General features: G+C 45.0%; 1 protein-coding gene across 7 annotated transcripts in view; it reads left to right on the top strand.

Moving 5' to 3' along the window:
- The window catches only part of PRDM10 (PR/SET domain 10), a 39911-nt gene that overhangs the window by 11705 nt on the left and 9401 nt on the right, over positions 1 to 18805 (top strand). For 4 of the 7 annotated variants that reach the window (XM_027907367.1, XM_027907369.1, XM_027907370.1 and 1 more), the window contains exons 4-14: positions 151 to 210; positions 2903 to 3022; positions 3953 to 4160; positions 4528 to 4769; positions 5801 to 6004; positions 7917 to 7989; positions 8608 to 8725; positions 9692 to 9821; positions 11786 to 12010; positions 14530 to 14541; positions 16973 to 17320. In XM_027907367.1, coding sequence (XP_027763168.1) covers positions 151 to 210; positions 2903 to 3022; positions 3953 to 4160; positions 4528 to 4769; positions 5801 to 6004; positions 7917 to 7989; positions 8608 to 8725; positions 9692 to 9821; positions 11786 to 12010; positions 14530 to 14541; positions 16973 to 17320 — 1740 coding nt within the window. The remainder of the gene's footprint in view (positions 1 to 150; positions 211 to 2902; positions 3023 to 3952; positions 4161 to 4527; positions 4770 to 5800; positions 6005 to 7916; positions 7990 to 8607; positions 8726 to 9691; positions 9822 to 11785; positions 12011 to 14529; positions 14542 to 16972; positions 17321 to 18805) is intronic. The other 3 variants (XM_027907371.1, XM_027907372.1, XM_027907373.1) reach the window with 3 other exon arrangements.

Consider the following 18805-nt stretch of genomic DNA (forward strand, 5'->3'; position numbering starts at 1 on the left):
AGTTGAAGTAATGTTCTGTGCTAATAGTCACGTTTAGAAGTTGGCAGAGGCTTAAATGTGGGTCATTTCTTGGTGACTGGGTGATTTTTGTGTGACTTGGGAGCAAACAGCACCAGGGCTGGTTTGATAAGCCTTTTTCACTTTGTCTAGACTCTGTTTACAGATCCGTCCCAAGTGGCTTATGTCCAACAGGATGCCACCACCCAGCAGGTAAGGAAGAGACACTGTTTATCTTGGGCCTGAAGCTCTAAGGGAACAGTTAGGGAGGCAAAGGGACATTGTTGTGGTGCTGGAGGGTAATGACTGTCCCTGAAATTGTCCAAAACCAGTCTTCAGTTATGTCCTGTCATCTCGATCAAGGGCAAAAAGCCAGGGTTGCCATGGCCAGCTTGTGCATGAATGGTCATGAGAGTTAAGATTGATTTTGAGTTTATTTACTTCAATTCATGCTCAACAAAAATTCCAGTTTACTGCCCGAGATAGAATGAAAAATCTTTCAAGAGTGTCCCTTTAAAGGAGTCAGCAGCAGATGTGGTTGACTTTACCTCAACGTGCCATTGTGGAAAGGCTGGGATTGCAGTTGTCCTCATACAGATTCTGATCCAAATGCCTTTGAAGTCCACAAAAGACCCTTGAGGGATAGAAAAATTGGATCCAATTCTAGTTTTACCAGAAGCTTCACAGCAAATGAAGTGTAAAACCCCAGGAGGTTCAGTGAGTGGCTCCCTTACCTTTCCAGGGTGTGCTGGGCTTGCCAGTGTGAGGTAGGCTGGGAATAGAATAAAATGGAGTTTTGGTGATTTTCTTTTATTTGTAATGCCTCATGGATGCAAAGGTTTTGTTGTTGACTCTTACTTATCTTTGGGGAGTGTGTTGAGGTATAGACAGGTGCTTCCAGGTCTCTCTGGTTAGAATTCTCTGCTGTCATGGACTTTAAATTGGTACTGCTTTGATGGCATGTGTGAATGGATGTGTTGGATCTGAATCATCACCCAAACCATCATTAAAATGGGTGTTTATTGACAGTCTTGGGGCAGAGTGAAGGGTTGAATGTGTGCTGAAAACAGATTTTATTACTGAAAGACTTTCTAAACTGTTGAGGCCCAGACAGGAAACAATGACTGACACAGTAAAGGTGTTACCTCTCTTCTGGTTCTCTGCAATATTTTGCCACATCAATTTCCCTGCTTCTTAATAGAAGCCAAAAATTCCTATTTAAGTGTCTTAAAGCTCATTTAGCACATGATTAATTAAAAGTAGAGATTACTTGTGTGCAGTGCAGATGAGACTCTAACAGCGGATGTGCTGTTACCATATCAGGTACAAGGGCAGGAACACTTGTGTGTGTCCTCAGCCTGTCCTTCCTTCCAGCACTTTCTGACATCAGTCCTGGCAGATATATTCATTTTTTGGTGGCTGGTTAATCCCTTATTGTGGCAACTCCTGCCTCTGCAGGTGTTTTTACATCAGCATTTCATATGGGACACCCCTGAACTGACAACAAATGATAAAATAACAACGAGAGCTCCCCTTGACTTTTGAAAGAAACTTTATCTTAAAAAGAAATTGAAAGGTTTCTAAAAATAATGCCTACATTCTGTGCAGTGCCTGACATGGAAGTAAAGGTCTGTTTGAAGTGTGATTAGGAGTAGGCAATGCTAAGAGTAGGTACAAGTTTGTGTGACCCTCCCCTTGCTGGCAGCCTGGAACTGTGCCATGGAATAATAATAATGCCTTTCCTGTTGCCTCTTGGCATCAGAAATGTCAATACCAGACAGCTTAGTTCAGCTGTCATCTTGGTGTCCCCTATACCATCACACTGCTCCCTGAAGTCTTTTTTTGCTGTAGTTTTTAAGCAGTTTCGTAAATTACTCTTAGTACCTCTTTAAACAAAGCAACCAGATTTGGAGTTTTAAGATTGTCTCCTTGTGTTACGGATTTTCTTGTCTGCTCCTTCACTGCTGGCACAATTCACTGCACTCAGTTTTATCTGATATTTATTAAGCACTCTGCAGAGAGGCAGGGGCTTGGATTTTAGTGTAAAAGCTGCTTAACAGTCAGAGGCACAAACTGGAAGCCACATGATGTCAGCTGTAGAGAAGGATGAAACATCATGTGGGGTAACTGTGTAAATTCCTGTACAGATAAGAAGGAAACAAAAGACAGGAAAGGTGATTCCTGGGATCTTAGTTCTGCTCAGTTTTATTGCTGAATGTGTGAGAACAGTGTGGTAATAGGCATTAATTTGGTTGTTACTGCTCCAAAAAAGTATGTAAACAGAAATGTGTAGTGTGGCCAAATAATGTACAGGAAAATAAGGGTTGGAATCCTCTAGTTTGAGAGTTTGATCTTCCAGTGAGGACAATGCACCATCTTGGATTCATTTTTAATGGATCCTGGATCATAAAATCACAGAATAGTTTGCACTGGAAGGGACCTTAAAGCTCATTTAATTCCAACGCCCTGCCATGAGCAGGATTTGCTTGAAAAAAAGAAAGATAGGCAAAAAAGAGGAGATGTCACTTTTCCCTTTTTTGCTTTTTCCCTTAAAAAAAAAAAAAAAAAAAAAAAAAAAAGTAAAGTTGTATGTAGAAGAGAAGAAGACCCCAAATCACTGGTTTTACCAGGAGCTAAAGAGCTCCTCACATCTTTTAGTGCCACTTCAGCCCAGGCTGGGTAGGGCCTTGATTTAAAAATGGGTGATAGGTAATTCAGAAGTTGCAAAGTCTGCCCTGAGGTTTAAAGCCTTTCCCTTTGCCCCCGGAGGAGCTGCAGGTTCTTCCCAAGCCCATCATCCCTCCCTCAAACCCCGGAGGTCGTGGCAGTGCTGTGGTGTCCAGGGAGTGGCGGGCAGGGCCCCTGTGGATCTGTGCAGTGCTAAAATGAGTGCCTGTGATTTTAGGTAACGGTGCTCTTGCCTGCTGCTGCCCAGAGCATCAACCCCACCAACCTGTCCGTGCTCGGCAGCGCTGCCGACCCCCCCCAGCCCGTGGCTCTGGAGCAGGGGCCACAAGCAGATAGAGTAAGTGCCAGGCAACCCTTTCCTTCTCCATGTCCTGATTCCATCGCTCCATCGTCTCAGGGGATGGCACGTGGCTGAGGGTGAGGAACAGAGCTGTGCTGTCTTCCATAGTCTCACCATGAAATGTGTGGGGGATTTTAGGAGAGATCCTGTGTTTAATACACAGAGGAACCTGTTGTGCAGATGGTTCTGTCTCAAGCAACCCCCTTAAAATTCTCCTCTCAGCGGTGGAAAGTGAAGTTAACAGAAGGTGTAACGCTGACTGTCACAGCAACATCCTCTGGGTCTCCTTGCCAGTGTTTTCAGGCAGCTTTACTGGGGGTATTTTTTGTTCTCCACCTGAGAAACCTGTGTGGATGATGAAATATGCACTGCACTTTAAATACTTAATTTTTTTTGGTAGGGAAAGAAAGGGATAAACTTGAAAAATAGTGGAAGAATGCAATGCCCTCAACTGTCCTTCATGGCCCTTAGTTTATATCTAGGCCCCGTGTTACCTCATCCCTTACTGACCTCTGCCTGTGTGCTCTGGGGATTGGTTTTAAAAGATCATGTACCAAAGTGCAGGATTTTCTCACTTGTACAGAAGAAGTTAAAATACAGCTTTAAGCTCTAGATAATTTCCACAGAGCCTGGATCTTTGAGGGTGCAGAGTTTCCCTGATTTCAGTTTCTTCTCCTGGGAACCGAGTTCTTGGCAGGGTGGAGGCAGGGAGTGACACAGAGGTGTCCTGAGCAAGGCCTCAGCAGCAACAACACCAAACATCCCTCAGCATTTATCAGTTTATCAGTCACTTCACTCCCCCTTGTCCTTCTCTCCATTACTAAAGGAAGCAGGAAGGGTAGACTAGCCAGGACCTTCATTGCTCATCTTTGTAAGTGTGGTTTTCTTCCTGAGTCAGTGCTGATGGGTTGTGAATTCTTTCCCCAGGCATCATTACCGGTGCATAACCAGGTGTTACCTCCCATGGAGGCAGTGGATGGTTCTGACCCTTTAGCACCTCTGCAGAATCAGATGGAAAGGATAGAAACGAAAGAGGAAGATGATGAGGATGAAGATGAGGATGAAGATGGGGAAGACTCTGACATGGATGAGTGGGATCCAGATCCACCTCGACCCTTTGATCCCAATGATTTGTGTAAGCATTTGAAGTATTATTTAGTGCATTGCCTGCCCTCCCCTTTTCAGTTTCTCCTCCATCGATAAATGGAGTTGAAAGCAATTCTGATTTTAGCAATAATGAGTAAACACCTTTATGCCCAGAAAGCTGGACTCACTTTGGGCTGCTTTACTGAAAAGACAACATTCTGTCTCGGGTAAAGCCTCTGAACTGCTTTGCTCTTCATTTTGCAGGAGGCTGCCCCTCTAATGTTGTAAAATCTAGACAGACCATTGACATAATGTTCCCCCAGCTGAGCCAAAGATGTTTAGAGGGAGATGAGGCTGTGTGTGAGCTGTGTGTGTGTGCGCGTGCCTGACGGTGTCCTCTCTGCCTTTGTGTGCAGGGTGTGAGGAGTGCAATAACGCGCACCCCTCGGTGTGCCCCAAGCACGGCCCTCTGCACCCCATCCCCAACCGGCCCGTGCTGACCCGGGCCAGGGCCAGCCTGCCCCTGGTGCTCTACATTGACAGGTTTTTGGGAGGAGTCTTCTCCAAACGGCGCATCCCCAAGCGAACGCAGTTTGGGCCCGTGGAGGGGCCCCTGGTCAGACAAACCGAGCTCAAAGACTGCTACATCCATCTGAAGGTAAGGGAGGGGGGGATGTGAGAGAAGAAGGGGTCAATTCGTGCCTGAGCTTTGATTTTCATGAGTTTGTCGCTTTATCTTGATCAATAGACACGTTCTTTTGTTACCTCCATCAGACATGGTCGTTTGTTACCTCAGTGTAACTCAGAAACACCCAAATTGCTTTGGCTCCAAACCTGCTCTCTGACTCGGGGAGACACACTCATCCTGGTGAATGTTCTGGCTCTAGAGTGTTATGGTATGTAGGGTGCATAACATGGAAGGCTGTGAGTCACTCTCATATGAGCTGGAGCAGCATCTGGACATAAGAACAGCAGCCCCATCTGAGAATGTTTTGCAGCCCTTCTTTTGTCATGCAGTAACTTCAGTTCAAGCTGCTTTTCTTCCCTTTCCCTTCTCTCCCCCATAACATGGAGGGGAAAGGAGAGATTTTTCTCCCCTTTCTTGTACCAAGTCATTGATGTGGAGTGAAATGGATTTGACTGACTTTTATCTACCATTTCCTGGTTTCATTATAAAAATTAGTCCTTTATTTACTGGAGTTCAGGCCTGCAGTTTAGGAGTACTCTGATGGGCAGTGTCTGACAAGCAAGTTGTGACCACAGGCAGATTCAACAACCCAAGAGAAGTTCAGCTAAAGAAGTGCTGCTTCCAGCTTGAGGCAATGTTATGAGTCAAGAAATGAAAGGAGAAGTGGATCTGCCAGTAAGAAACATCTGACTGATGTTTCTGTATCCTAATAAAGCTACAACTTATTTCTAGCCCCAGGGACATACTGTGTCTGACCCTTTTAATGAGTGATTCTTGTCCTTGAAACTCTTGGAGGGGTCCATCACGTCTCCCTGCTTAAATCTCTACTCATTTTAAGTACTTTTTCCTGCCTGTTTCAAGATCCTTGTTAACAAAGAGAAATAATTAGCTGTGCCTTCAAGATATCTCCCCTAATGTAACAGTTGCACGGGCACAGTTGTCAGTAACTCCAGTTCTTTTGAACCAGACAGTTAATGACGTGTAATTGGATTTTGCGACAGGTTTCACTTGATAAGGGTGACAGAAAAGACAGGGACTTGCAAGAGGACCTGTGGTTTGAACTTTCCAGCGAGGCTCTGTGTAACTGGATGATGTTTGTGCGGCCGGCCCAGAACCACCTGGAGCAGAACCTCGTGGCTTATCAGTACGGCCACCACATCTACTACACCACCATCAAAAACGTGGAGCCCAAGCAGGAGCTCAAGGTAGGACATTGCTTGTGTCTCAGGGTCCTTGTTTTCTAATGATTAAATCCTCTCTTAGGAGTTGCTGCCTAATAACTGCATGTCCAAGTGTCAGAAAATGTTGCTCTAAATAGTTGTAGGGCTTTTTTTTTTTTTCTCTAATGGTCTGAGTCAAGTGCCACTAAAGTCAATAAGTAGTTGGCCACCAACTAAGGAATTTGAATAAGCTTTGGCTCAGGTAGAAAATCAGGAAGTTCAATAAAACTATGTAAATTACTTGTCTCTCACTTTCATGCTTTACACTGCATATAGTTTACTGCTGCAGTCTAATTTTTGTTGCAACAATCTTATTCTTTTTAGTTCCAGTTAGTCCTGTGTGCCCTTGACTTGTTTTTTGATGCCTTAAGTGAATATGGTCTCTCCCTTTACCCGGCTTTCCTGGAACTTTTGAAACTTTGCATGTGGAAAGTTATAAAGAATATCGTGACTTCCCTGTGAGTTTGGTTTTGTTCCCTCTCAAAATGCATTTGTTACTTGGAGCTCAAAGCAGCAAGGCTGGCTGAGATGACCTTCACTTCCAACATCTGTTGGAGCATCGAGGGAGGAACTAAAAACTTTTGATATCAGGAAATTATTTGTTGTTCTTCAAATCTCTTTTTGCACATAGATGTCAACAGTTTATCTGGAAGAACAACTGTTTTAAGCACACTCACTGAACCAGGGCTAAAGAATGTTTATACACTCTAAGAGGAGGAATCTCAGAAGTTGAATCGCTAGAAATCTTATTAATCCATTTTAAGTGTATCCAAACATCATTTTCTCAGCAGTTTTTAAAGCAATTTGAAATCAGACTCTAACTCTGTACAGACCTGCCTGTAGAAGCATAATTTTTCTTACTCTATATGTTAGGAGTATCTTTTAGGGTAGAATTGGTTTGATAATTGAAAGCCAATTGCCTGAGCTCGGTAATGGGGTTCCCTCTCCAAGTGGATGTAGGGGATTTTGTCCAGAGATTGGACTGTGAGGATCAGTGAGTTAAAGCTGAGGAGTTCTGTATTACATGTCAGGTGATTACTCCAGGAGCTCCAGGCTTTCCCTTTTGCCCAGCCAGTGAGATTCCTGCAGAGTTACACACACACCTCGAGTGAGTCCTTGAAATGCCACCCACCACTACTGTGGAAATGCCTGTGGCCCAGTGCGAGTTAAAACCTGCCTGGATTTTCCATGCTGAAAATCTGTTCATGCCTTCTCTGAGAAATTCTCTTCTAAAACTGTCCCTTTTTAATCAAACAGATGAAATGATGCAAGGATGCAAGAATTCTCAGCTCAATGTGAGCATCTGCTTTCAGGCTTTAATAAACTTTGTCTTCTTGCCTCCTGTGGCTCTAAGGCTTCCTAAATCCCTCCTTGAACACAAGTGGGTCTGTGGTGCTGCTGCCTGGCAGATCTTTGTTTTGCAAAGCAGGACTGTGTTGCTCTAATCCTTTGGAAGCTGAGAAACACTTTAAATGAGTCTCTGTGGATGATGCTGCCTATTGTCTATGTAAAGAGAACAGAAAGAAATGTGAAATTGCCCTAGTTAAAATTTTTTCCATTCCTCTTGGTACCACAACTAACAGGACTCTGTTGTTATGCAGTTGGGTTTGAAGAGATTAATCTTATTTCCTTTAGAGCTACTGGTAGCCATGTGCTAGATTAACATTCATACTGGGAGGCTAGACCTTAAAATTAAATGGAAATGCTTTCTGAGCAGAGCTCTTCTGTTCCTCAGTGGGAGCATATTGATCTCACCAGGCTTTGCTATTGAGGATGAAAGGAGCAGTGAGTGAGTGGTTGAGGCAAGTGAAGTAAATGTGTTGCTTAAAAGCCATTTTCAAATGAATCCCCTTTAGCTGTGGTTTTAAGTGCTCTGTTACCTTTATTCCTGCTGCAGGTGTGGTATGCTGCCTCTTATGCTGAGTTTGTGAACCAGAAGATCCATGACATAACCGAGGAGGAAAGGAAGGGTAACTTGGGCTCTTCTGCTCTCTGTGTGATGGTGGTTGGGTGTTGCACTTGTTATTCTAGAGTACATGGCCTGTATAGTGCTCCCAGATTTCTGCTAGGTTGGGAAAAGTTAAACCAGATCTAGATTGGGTTATTGGAACTTACTTCCACTACCTCTTCTCATGGTAATATTACAATAATTTAACCTTTTGCCTCAGTTTCTGGAAAGCTTTAGGTTGCTGCTGGGAGAGGAGTGTTTCTGTACTCAGTGTCTGATGTTGTGTCTGTGCCATAAACTGATGTGCAACTGCTTTAGATTGATCTCCCCTACTTCGTGCCAGAGACACCATCCTGTCCTCTTCCATACAGGGTGAATTTCAGAATCTCCCCGAATATTTTGAGCATTTGCTAGTTCATGTGAATTGTGCAAGGACATGTTTGTGTCTCAGTTGATGGGCTGTGGTCATGGCACGCTGCAGAGGGGATAAAAGAAAAGCCAAATGGAGCAGTGCTGGGTATTCTGCAGCCTGCCCAACCTTCAGGGCAGAGATAATGGCCCACAGAGGCTTGGGGACAAAGCTGAGGTGTTCAACTGGAGGGGCTGAAATGCTGTTGCTGACATCTCAAACTGCACACAGTTCTCAGGGAGCAGGAGAAGAACTGGCCCTGTTACGAGTGCAATCGGCGTTTCATGAGCTCGGAGCAGCTCCAGCAGCACCTCAACTCCCACGACGAGAAGCTGGACTTCTTCAGCAGGTACTGACAGCTTTGGCTTTCTTGGGTATCACTGTGGTCCTTCCCAGACTTGCAGAAAAGGGGCTTTGCCCTGCAGATCTGAGAGACCAACCCAAGAGAGAACAGCTCGGCACCAGAAGGAAAGAAGGTGGCACCAGGATCTGAGTGGTATAAGAGAATCTGTGAAAGAAGTAGCTTGAAGGAAATAAATACTCTTGAAACCAGTGGGATTTTTTTTTTCTTATTTGGCTTTTGGGATTTTTTTGCCAGTGACTTAGAAGATTGTAGTATTTCAATACTGTTTTTTTCAAAACTGTGAATTTCAATTCACAGTATTGAAATGCTGATGTTTCTCAGGTGAATGGAGATACAGAGCTTTGAGGACAAGGCTTCTAGTGCCTTGGCTGCTTCTTGGGCTGGCAAGGTAGTATTAAAAATTAAATCTACAAATATCCATCACAGAGCATTGGTGCCTTCTTTTCCCTGAAATGTAGCGAGTGGCTCTCTTTGGTTTGGCTTTTTTGTTGCAAAATTGTTGCCTTCTGATTGGTGCCTGACATCAATGGCTAAGTGCTTTTTGGGGAGGGATGTTGTGGCTCTAGGTTTTAAATTGGTTTCCTTGTGCACTTGTTCCATGTTGCTAAAAATGCTTCCAGCACACTGTATGCCGGGGTGTTGGGAGAGTTGCCATGGCAGAGGACTTGCTAGAAGCCAGTGGCCCTCTCGGTCATGTGATTACTGATATAAATTTAATGTCTTCTGGACTTTGGTTTCTCATAAAGCACAGAATAAATAGATACCAGCCAGAAAGTGTTGTTCCTGCTGCCAGAATTTCCTCAGGTTTTATTATTTACCACAGGCCATTGTTGCAGAGTCGAATGGGCCAGCAGTGATGCTGAGAAAGAATGCATGAAATCAGTGGAGAATCCAAATCCATCTTTTTTTTTTTTTTTTTGTCCCTTACCTGGGGCACTGTGTGTTCTGCAGAGCCAGAGGCCGAGGTCGTGGGCGAGGGAAGAGGAGGTTTGGACCAGGCAGACGCCCCGGGCGCCCTCCCAAATTCATGCGCATGGAAGTGACCAGTGAAAATGGGGAAAAGTGTGAAGAAGGGACACAGGTATATTTCTGGAGATGGAGAGGAGGGAAAAACATATCCTGTGGGATGTAAACTCTTGACTAAAAAAAGAATTTGGGGCATTAGTGCAAACTGAGGCTGTGCTTTGGGCTTAACCCTGAGTAATTCTTGTGTCCTAACTGGGGTTCTCTGCAGGAGAGCACACTACTCCCCTTCTGCTGTAAAATCACTTGCATTTCTACAGCAAGTTTCATCCCAGAGCACTTAGCAGTGAGGTGGGTTATTGCAGCAGTTTAGCAGCATCACAGAAGTAATTTAGACAGTAAAACTGTAATGGGAATTTAGGTTCCTATTTGTCCTTTCTGGAATGTGAGATTGGGCCTGCTCTTATAGCTGCTGCTGGTGAAATTAAATCAGTTTGAGCTATGGTTCTCTGTGATGTTATAATATTAACAGAAGGGCCTCCTGTAGGCAGGCTTATTGCAAAATGTTCTTCTGCTTGTGGCTGTTGGTTATATTCTCTGGGGACCCGATACGATGCATTCAAGTAAAATGCTAAATTCTCTGATGCTGCCCATGCTTAGGTTACCACTAAGTCCTTTTCTGAGTGGTGTCAAAAGGGATCAGTGCTCTGTTTTATGATTTAGCTGAAAGCTGATATCTGGAGTGGTAATTTTCCTCTGGCATCTCACTGGGTCATGGCTCTGTGCTGACTCAGAGGGAAGAATGTGTTCTCTGCCTATGGATTCCTGCTGCAGTGCCCTAAATGCTGCATTAAGGGCAGGCTCACCCTTTCTGCAGGCTGACATGACACACAGTGCTGCTCCCAAAGCCTTCACTCTGAGGAGACAGGGCTTGTGGGCACAATCCCACTTTAATGTGTGTGAGTGGCCTCTGGGCTGGGGGTGGCTCCTGCCCTGCCAGCTTGGAGCATGGCCAGGCCTGGAGTGTCTGTGCAGTGGAGCAGTGATGTCCCCAGCCTCTGGAGGTCTGCCCGCTTCTCTAAAGGCCAGGCACGAGCTCTGCCTGAGAACTGGGCAGTCAGAATGTGAGCACAGTTAGGGTGGAAACTTCCCACCTAAACCTGGCCTGGACACTTGGCTGGTGTATTGTTCTACCAAGTGTCTCTCTGGTGATCAGTCCTGGTTTGTAAGGGCCTCACTCCTCCTGGCACCCTGGTTTTCTTCTCCCACACCCACTTTTGTGCTTTGACAGCACCAGCCTTGAGCTGACATAATTCTGGTGCTCTGCTTTCTAACTTGTGCTTTAAAGTTTCCTCCGTTGCATTAAGTGGTGTCAAGTAAGGATCTATGTGTGTTTGTTTTTTTTTATTTTCCATGTAATACAAAATAATTCCATGCCAGAGAAGTTACTGGAACTTACAGGGAAAGAATGTAGATTTCTGGCATGTGCTTCCCACTCACAACGCCCTCCCTTTTTATGGTAATTCAAGAAAGGAGGAAAACAGCTTTGTGTGATAAGTGCCAGTGATGTGTGCAGAGCTGGAAGCTGGATAGAAAAACACAGTGCACAGTGTAATCACCTCGTTTGTCACTCGCCAGCACTCCAGAGGGTTTGTTAGAAAGGAGAAGACACTACTAACGACACACAGCAATGTTTCATAGTGAGAACAGAGACAGAAATTCTCTCCTTTCCCTGGTCTGCACTAGTCACTTCGGTTGTAAGATTTCTCCCAGGTCAGCCTGCATCATCTTTGGTTAAAGCAGAAATAGCCCTGAGTGCAGAAGGTGAGATAATGTTGATTTTCTGTGGCTGGTCAGCAGAGTCACCCACCAGCAGCGCTGCTTGCCTGGCCCTGAGGGCTGTTGCTGTAGGTGAAGGTGATCTGGGAAAGCATCAGTGGACATGGCAGGAGGACTGCAGGAGCTGGGGTGTTCATGGGTTGGGATGAAATCCGTAGAAATCCTGTTGTGTGCTGAGTGTCGTCGAAGCGTCTCTCAGTGGGTGGGGGGAATAATCACCAGCTGTGTGATTTGCGGTTTCAGGACTTGCTGCATTTTTCCAGCAAGGGGCAGTTTGATGAGGCCGGAGCGGCCGCCCTGAACGGGCTGGAGCAGCAGGAACAGACTCCGGTGGCGCCGGAGCCGCCGCCGGCCCTGGAGCAGCCGGAGCCCCCCACGCTCCCGGAGCAGCCGCAGCACGAGGGCAGCGCGGGGCCCACGCAGAGCACCATGACAGCAGATGACATGAGGAGAGCCAAGCGCATCAGGGTAAGCCCAGAGGGATGGCAGAGCACACCCCGCTCCCCTCACACCCAGGCGGTGCCAGACCCACCTGCCAGGAGCAGCTGCTCTGCCTCTCGCCGTCGTTTCCACCTCCAAATCTAACGCACCTCATTCCCAGCGGGTTTCTTAGCACTGAGGGAGGCAAACCTCACGTTAACAACAGTATCTCGAGCCTCGGTGAGAACTGGTCAGCAGTTGGAGCTGGTTGGATTCCAGCACAGTGATTCTCTCAGGGAACACAGTGGGGCCGAGCTGGCGGGCAGGGGGGCTGCAAACAGCCGGTGGAATGGTGGTGCTGTGGCACAGACTAATGACTTGCTCACAGCACCATCTGCGTCTCTCAGAACTCTCCTGCAAAGGGTTGCCAAAGAGGAGCCACAGCCACAGTTTAGATCCACTTAAGTGACGATATTTAGTGATGAAAATCCTTTTCTTTGGGGTAGAAAAAACCTGCTTTTGAGATCACAACCTGTGCTAAGAGCTTTGTGTACTGACAGCAAACACTTTGAGCTGAGCTCTGTGTCAACTGGGTGAGCTGTTTTTTTTTTTTTTTTTTCTCTACTATGTGTGGGAGGGAAATGATTCGAGCAAATAATCCTTGAAGTTGTGTAACTGGGAGATGGGTTTATTTAGCTTAAAATCTTTTCCTTTTTCTTCCATGTGTAAAATTTGGATTAAAGAAAGTAACAGCTGCAATGGGGGTAAGAGTTCATTCATTTTTAGGGGATGAGAATGGATTAGGAGAGAGTTGAGCTCTTCTGTGTAGGAAGATGTTGAGACAAATTTTGCTTGCAGTTTATAGCAGTACACGTGCAAGGCCAATGGTGGTGTTACCCCAAAAATGCATGTCTTGAAGGAAGGATTTGGCTTGGGCACGTTAAGACTGAACAGTTTTTAACCGTCTAAAATTCTTGCAGTCTCTGAAGGACAAGGTTCTACCGGTAATTTCATTTTCATAGATTAAAAGCTTGAGAGATTTTTTCTGAATGTATTGAAGGGAAGATAACAGAGTACAAAGAGAGGTGCTAAGTTTTTGGCAGTAAAGAGCATGGGGAATGGACTGCTCACAGTGTGCTACAGCTTTCACAGTAAGAAGAGAAAGTCTTGGCCGTTTCCCTGAATTTTGGAACCCAAGATATGAACTTAGAATCTTCTGAAATAGTGAATATGGGAAGAAAGGTACAGCAATTCTGAAGTCACTTGTCTTGTGATTTAGCTTGGAAATTCATCACAAACAGATGACAGCTAAGAGAGTGCAGTGGTGGTTCAGTGACACATTTGTACCTCAGATCTTCCCCTGCATCTGGCAGCTCGTGTTCAGCAGAGTTCTGGAGGTGTTTCAAGCCAGAAGCACTGGCAGAATGGCAAATGGATGGATGCACAGACCTTTCCATACTGCATCAGCCTGTGAGCAATGAGCAGTGAGTTAAGGCTAAACCAGCAAGCATTATTTCCTAAGCACTGAAAAATCACCCTCTGAACACTCACTCAGCTCAGCTATTCACAGCACCTGCTTATACTAATGTGTACTTAATAATATAAGCAAGCAAACATTTGGGTTTTAGGTGTGTAGTACATTATTCACTTCCAAAGAACAGGTAGAAAGTCTTGCTGTGATCCAGAGACTTGTGCAGCCCTACTTCTTTATTACTCATATAGGATTTAATTATCAAAAACAATCATTCTTCGGGCATTGCTTCAGCTTTCCTAAGGTTTAAGGCAGAGTGTTTTCATTCTAGCTGGAGGCAGTTATCTGTGGTGCCCCAGGATTCAAGTGCTGATAGGATCAGTTCATTTTTCAGCCTCTGCCTTACAGCCTGTGGAGTTTCCTTGGAGATCAGACCTTAACTATGGCAGTTGCAAAGAGATACACCCACCCTTCGAGATACTCTTGTAACACGTTAGAGGAACATAGTGGTGCACAGCCAAAGTGAATATTTGTTTTTAATTCAGTCCTGGGCAGTATCTGAAGTGCCTCTGTGCTGATGCCAGAACCTGGCAGGGACAGGGTTGTGATTTGGAAAGCACAGTCACTTCCTTCATGCTGAAAGAAATGCAAGCAATTGTGTAACAAGGAGTGCAGCCAGTAAGATGAGGTTAGAAAAAGTCCCTTCTCCTTAACTTTTTCACTCTTGTAATCCCTGCCCTATTGTCATCCTGCCCTAATTATTCCCTTCTGCTGAAAAAATTTCGTTCTCACAGTGGCTCTGCCGTGCACTGCATCATTGTTAATCAGCCTGGAGAACAGGAAAGGTCACAAAACACATTCAAGACTATCTGTGGGTTTTATCTTTGCCCTTTAACTCCCCTTGGGCATTTAGTAACTGCAGAGTAAACCTGGAAGGTCCTGCTTAGTGTTTCCTGAGACAAAACCCTCAAAGGAGTAAACTCTGGTTAGAAGAGCTGGCCCTTGTAGTGACCTGCAGAAGTCAAGGCTTCTGTTTTCAAGTCCATTGCATAACCTAAAACCTGCATTTTTCTCTCCCTCAATGCTGCCTGCTCAGCTGGAGCTGCAGGTAGGTTTTTTTTTTTTTGTTTCATTGGGTTTTTGCTGTATCTAATCCAATGGGACATACCAACATTGCCTTCCATTGTTGTTTTGTCCAGCTCCTGTTTAGTGTTTCCTGACTGACCCCCCACTGTAAATGGTCACATTTGTTCCTCTTGAAGCAACCGCTGTCCAGAACTAAGTGTTATCCAAAAAACTATTTGCATTCCTTTAGTTCTTTTCATGCCAATTCATTGCAAATTTAAGGTGGATATTATAGGAGTAAACTGCTTGGATGATGAGCTGTAATATCCCTCTTAGAGTTTTGGAGGATTTGTTTGCACAATTATTTGTGCTGGATTAATATTATGAGTTAACAAGACAACACTTAGTTCTCTTTTTCTGTTTTTATAGTTGATAGGTTGTCTAGCCAAAGAGCAGTAAAACAATTCACCCTTCTGTAGCCCTTGGGTAGCAGTGGGACTGTGTTGAGTTATCCTGCTGTCTTCCCACTTAGCTCCCTGGGAAGGTACCAGTGATCAAATAGCAAATTAATAGTGCAGTTCAGGACTTGAAGTGCATTTCTTCAACTATTTATGTTTTACTAGCATATCTCTGTGGGTAAGGGGAAATTATCTACTCGTGACTCCATGCAGCACATGAGTTTTTACACAGCACATGTCTGTCTGTCCAGTTCCTGGGGTGACTTAGAGCAGATCCCTGCATTTCCCACTGTCCCTCTTTTAAAATGGAGAATGGAGATGATGACAGTTCATTTGGAGCTCCTGTATTAAACTGTTAGCTTTTTGTGGAACTCTCCTGGAATGGAGGTCTAGGTTTCCCTCTGCAGTTCAGATGGTGAAAAGGATCTTTCAGGCTCACGAATCTAATCCTTTCACAGCATTTCACAGTATTCCCAAGCTGTTCCCTCACTGCAGCAGGAGAGCTCCCACCTTCACTTATTCAGTGTCAGCTGTTGGCAGGCACTTAAGGGACACAGCAAATGTCAGCTGTGTCAGCTGTCACATTCCCACAAGGAAAGGGGAGAGGAAACCAAGGGAATCTTTTTTCAGAAGCCTTGAATGTATCTCAGGGAGAAGTGGGTCATATTCCATATGTGTGAGCAGAGGTATCAGCAATGTTCTGGTGCTGTTTAGAATCATGGAATGGTTTGGGTTGAAAGAGACCTTAAAGCTCCTCTTGTCCCACCCCGTGCCATGGGCAGGGACACCTTCCACTAGCCCAGGGTGCTCCAAGCCCCGTCCAACCTGGCCTTGGACACTTCCAGGGATCCAGGGGCAGCCACAGCTTCTCTGGGCAAACCTGTGCCAGGGCCTGCCCACCCTCCCAGGGAACAATTCCTTCCCAATATCCCATCTAACCCTGCCACCCAGGTTATTTCTTTGGCTTCTGTGTGTAACATGTGATAAGAGAAGACATCAATAAATGACCATTTATGGATCTTAATTTGGAGAAGAGTAGATAATGCTTAGACTTAATGCTTAGAGCATTGCAGTGTACTTTGAGTGCAGTATGGGTGACACTGTGCTGTGGGATTTCCTAAATGCAGAGATAATACCTGATTCCAGCTTTCCAACTATCCAAAATGAAATTTTAATCCAATATTGAAATGCAGATGCAGGACACACTTGCCTCTTTCTACAGGCAACATGTACAGCAGCATCTGTTCCTCCAGCAGACACTGCTGGATCAGGACTGGGCTGGCTCTGTAACATTCACCTGAAAGGGAGAAAGGGAAGAGAGAACAATTAAGAAATGTCACAGAAAAGGTAGAGTGAAGGAAAACACACCAAAACAAAATAGGGGCTGAGAAGAGACGTTGAGATCAGAAGGAGAGGAGAATTGCTCACAAGTTTTCACCTGCTGCTCCTAAACCTGCCATTCTGCCCCTGCTGTCATGCTTTGAAATGCTGTTCTTCTTTTTGATAACCACAGAGAGGTTTTCAGTAGCACCTCTTGAATGTGTGCTCCACCAGAAGTTTTCCAGGCAGTGCTAAACTCCAGCTGCACGTCTCTGTGGTGATCTTTGGTGAGAAGGTGATGTCAAGGGCTCTGGAATTCCATAAGCCCTGCTCCTGAGGGAAACACGGCTCTGGCTCACCGTCCCTTTGTATGTGGCTGAACTTGTGACCAGGCCCAGGTCTGTACTGCAGAGAGGACTTGTCTTTAGCGTGGCATTTTCCTGTAAAATAAAACTAAGCCAGCTGAATAGAAGAAATGAGGGATGAGAGGAAACTGCATCCTGTTCTGCTAACTCAGGGTGTAGCTGCAGGTGTGTCCCCTGACTCCTGCCTGTCACAGCCTCCCCTGCTGTGAAATGGAGACAGGAGATGATGCAGCATAACTTTTTGAAGTGTAGGTTTGCTGTTTATCAGGCATATCTAATCCTGAAAATAGCTGGATGTGGAGTCTAAAGGTGCCTGGGCTGTTTCTTTCAGAATGCAGCTTTGCAGCACCTGTTCATCCGCAAATCCTTCCGGCCCTTCAAATGCCTGCAGTGTGGGAAGGCCTTCCGGGAGAAGGACAAGCTGGACCAGCACCTGCGCTTCCACGGCCGGGAGGGGAACTGCCCCCTCACCTGCGACATCTGCAACAAGGGCTTCATCAACAGTGGGGCCCTCGAGAGCCACATGAAGTTCCACATGGACCAGAAAACCTACTCGTGCATCTTCTGCCCCGAGTCCTTCGACCGCCTGGACCTGCTCAAAGACCACGTGGCCATCCACGTCAACGACGGCTACTTCACCTGCCCCACCTGCAAGAAACGCTTCCCAGACTTCATCCAGGTGAGGTGCCCTGCTCAGTTGAAGCACTGCCTTCTGGGTCTCTCTCAAGGCTGTGGGCTTTTCACAGTGAAATGCTGCCCAGGAGTTCCTTTGCACACAGTGAGGGGATGCACATCTGTCAGAAATTGAAAAGAGTGACCAAGCACTTGCAGATGTTGCCTCGTGCCTCTGAAGTGCTCTGCCCACTCAGTAATCAGATGTGGTGCTTCATTCTGGCATTTGAAGACACTGCAGGAGGCTGGGTTCCTTATTCCCAAAAAATGCCCAAAGCAGAGGCCCTGTTTACCACAGCTCCTCAGCACAGAAAGGGATTGTCTTTTGCCATACTCAGCTTGTGCCTGAACATACCTTGTCCTTTGTCATTAGAACTCTGAACAAAAAAAAAAAAAACAAAACAGTGGTTTTTCTTCTTTAATCCCTTGCCTGGTTTTTGTCAGGATAATTCATTTGAGCAGCTTGCAGAAATGCCAGAACAGATCAGGATACTCTGCTTCCTGACATCCCCCCTGGGCTTCAGCTGGGCACTCCTCCCCTGCACACTGCTTAGGACGGCACTGGAGCAGTGGGTGATGCAGCTGCTCTGTGCAGCGAGCAGAGCACTTGGGGAAGGTCATTAACGGAATTTAAAGATTCCATTTCCGTGTCCAGTAAGAAAAAACAGAGATGTACCATTAACATACTCATTATTCTTCCTGGGGACAAAGCAGTTGATGTGCCTTACTGAGCAGCCCGACTGAAACTGAAATGCAGAAAGCCAGTTTGTATCAGTAACAGGAACTGAGAGGCTGTCCACTAGGCTGAAGAGGAAAGGATGGGGCAAAGTGATTTACTAATACAATTCCATCCTGGCACAAGCCCTTTATCTTCTGTAAATGTTGCACAAGGAAAAACGTTGATGGTTCAGAAATGCTGTACTGCACCCTAATTCCCCATAAACTTTCCCATGCAAATGATCAAGTCAGAAGAAGGATCCATGGCTTTTTTCCAGCCATTCAGCTCTGTTTTTGGAATTTAACAATGTTTTTTTCTCTTCTTGCTCTATGAATAATTATGTCTAGTCACTGCTGCCTACTTAAATACTTTTATGTGGAACACATAAAGATACCAACTTGTTCCATGTATCATCAGCATTAGAATATAGTAAAGATTTAATTAGAGATCCATTTCTTGAGTAGTGCTTGCATTTCAAATGTCAAACCTCATTAGTTCCTTTATCTGGGGGGGGGACCCCACTAGATGTTTGAAGAGGTCAAGGATAGTCCCAGAGTATGGAGAAGTAATTGCCATTCAGGAATGGTGTGCAAATGCTTTTCTGATTAAGGCTCTTTTTTTTTTTTTTTTTTTTTTTTTTTTTTTTTTTTTTTTTTTTTTTTTTTTTTTTTTTTTTTTTTTTTTTTTTTTTTTTTTTTTTTTTTTTTTTTTTTTTTTTTTTTTTTTTTTTTTTTTTTTTTTTTTTTTTTTTTTTTTTTTTTTTTTTTTTTTTTT

The sequence above is a fragment of the Empidonax traillii genome, unplaced genomic scaffold (genome assembly GCF_003031625.1).
Source record: "Empidonax traillii isolate 1590-97213 ecotype Southwest subspecies unplaced genomic scaffold, ASM303162v1 scaffold1444:size425056, whole genome shotgun sequence".
Taxonomy (NCBI): Eukaryota; Metazoa; Chordata; class Aves; order Passeriformes; family Tyrannidae; genus Empidonax; species Empidonax traillii.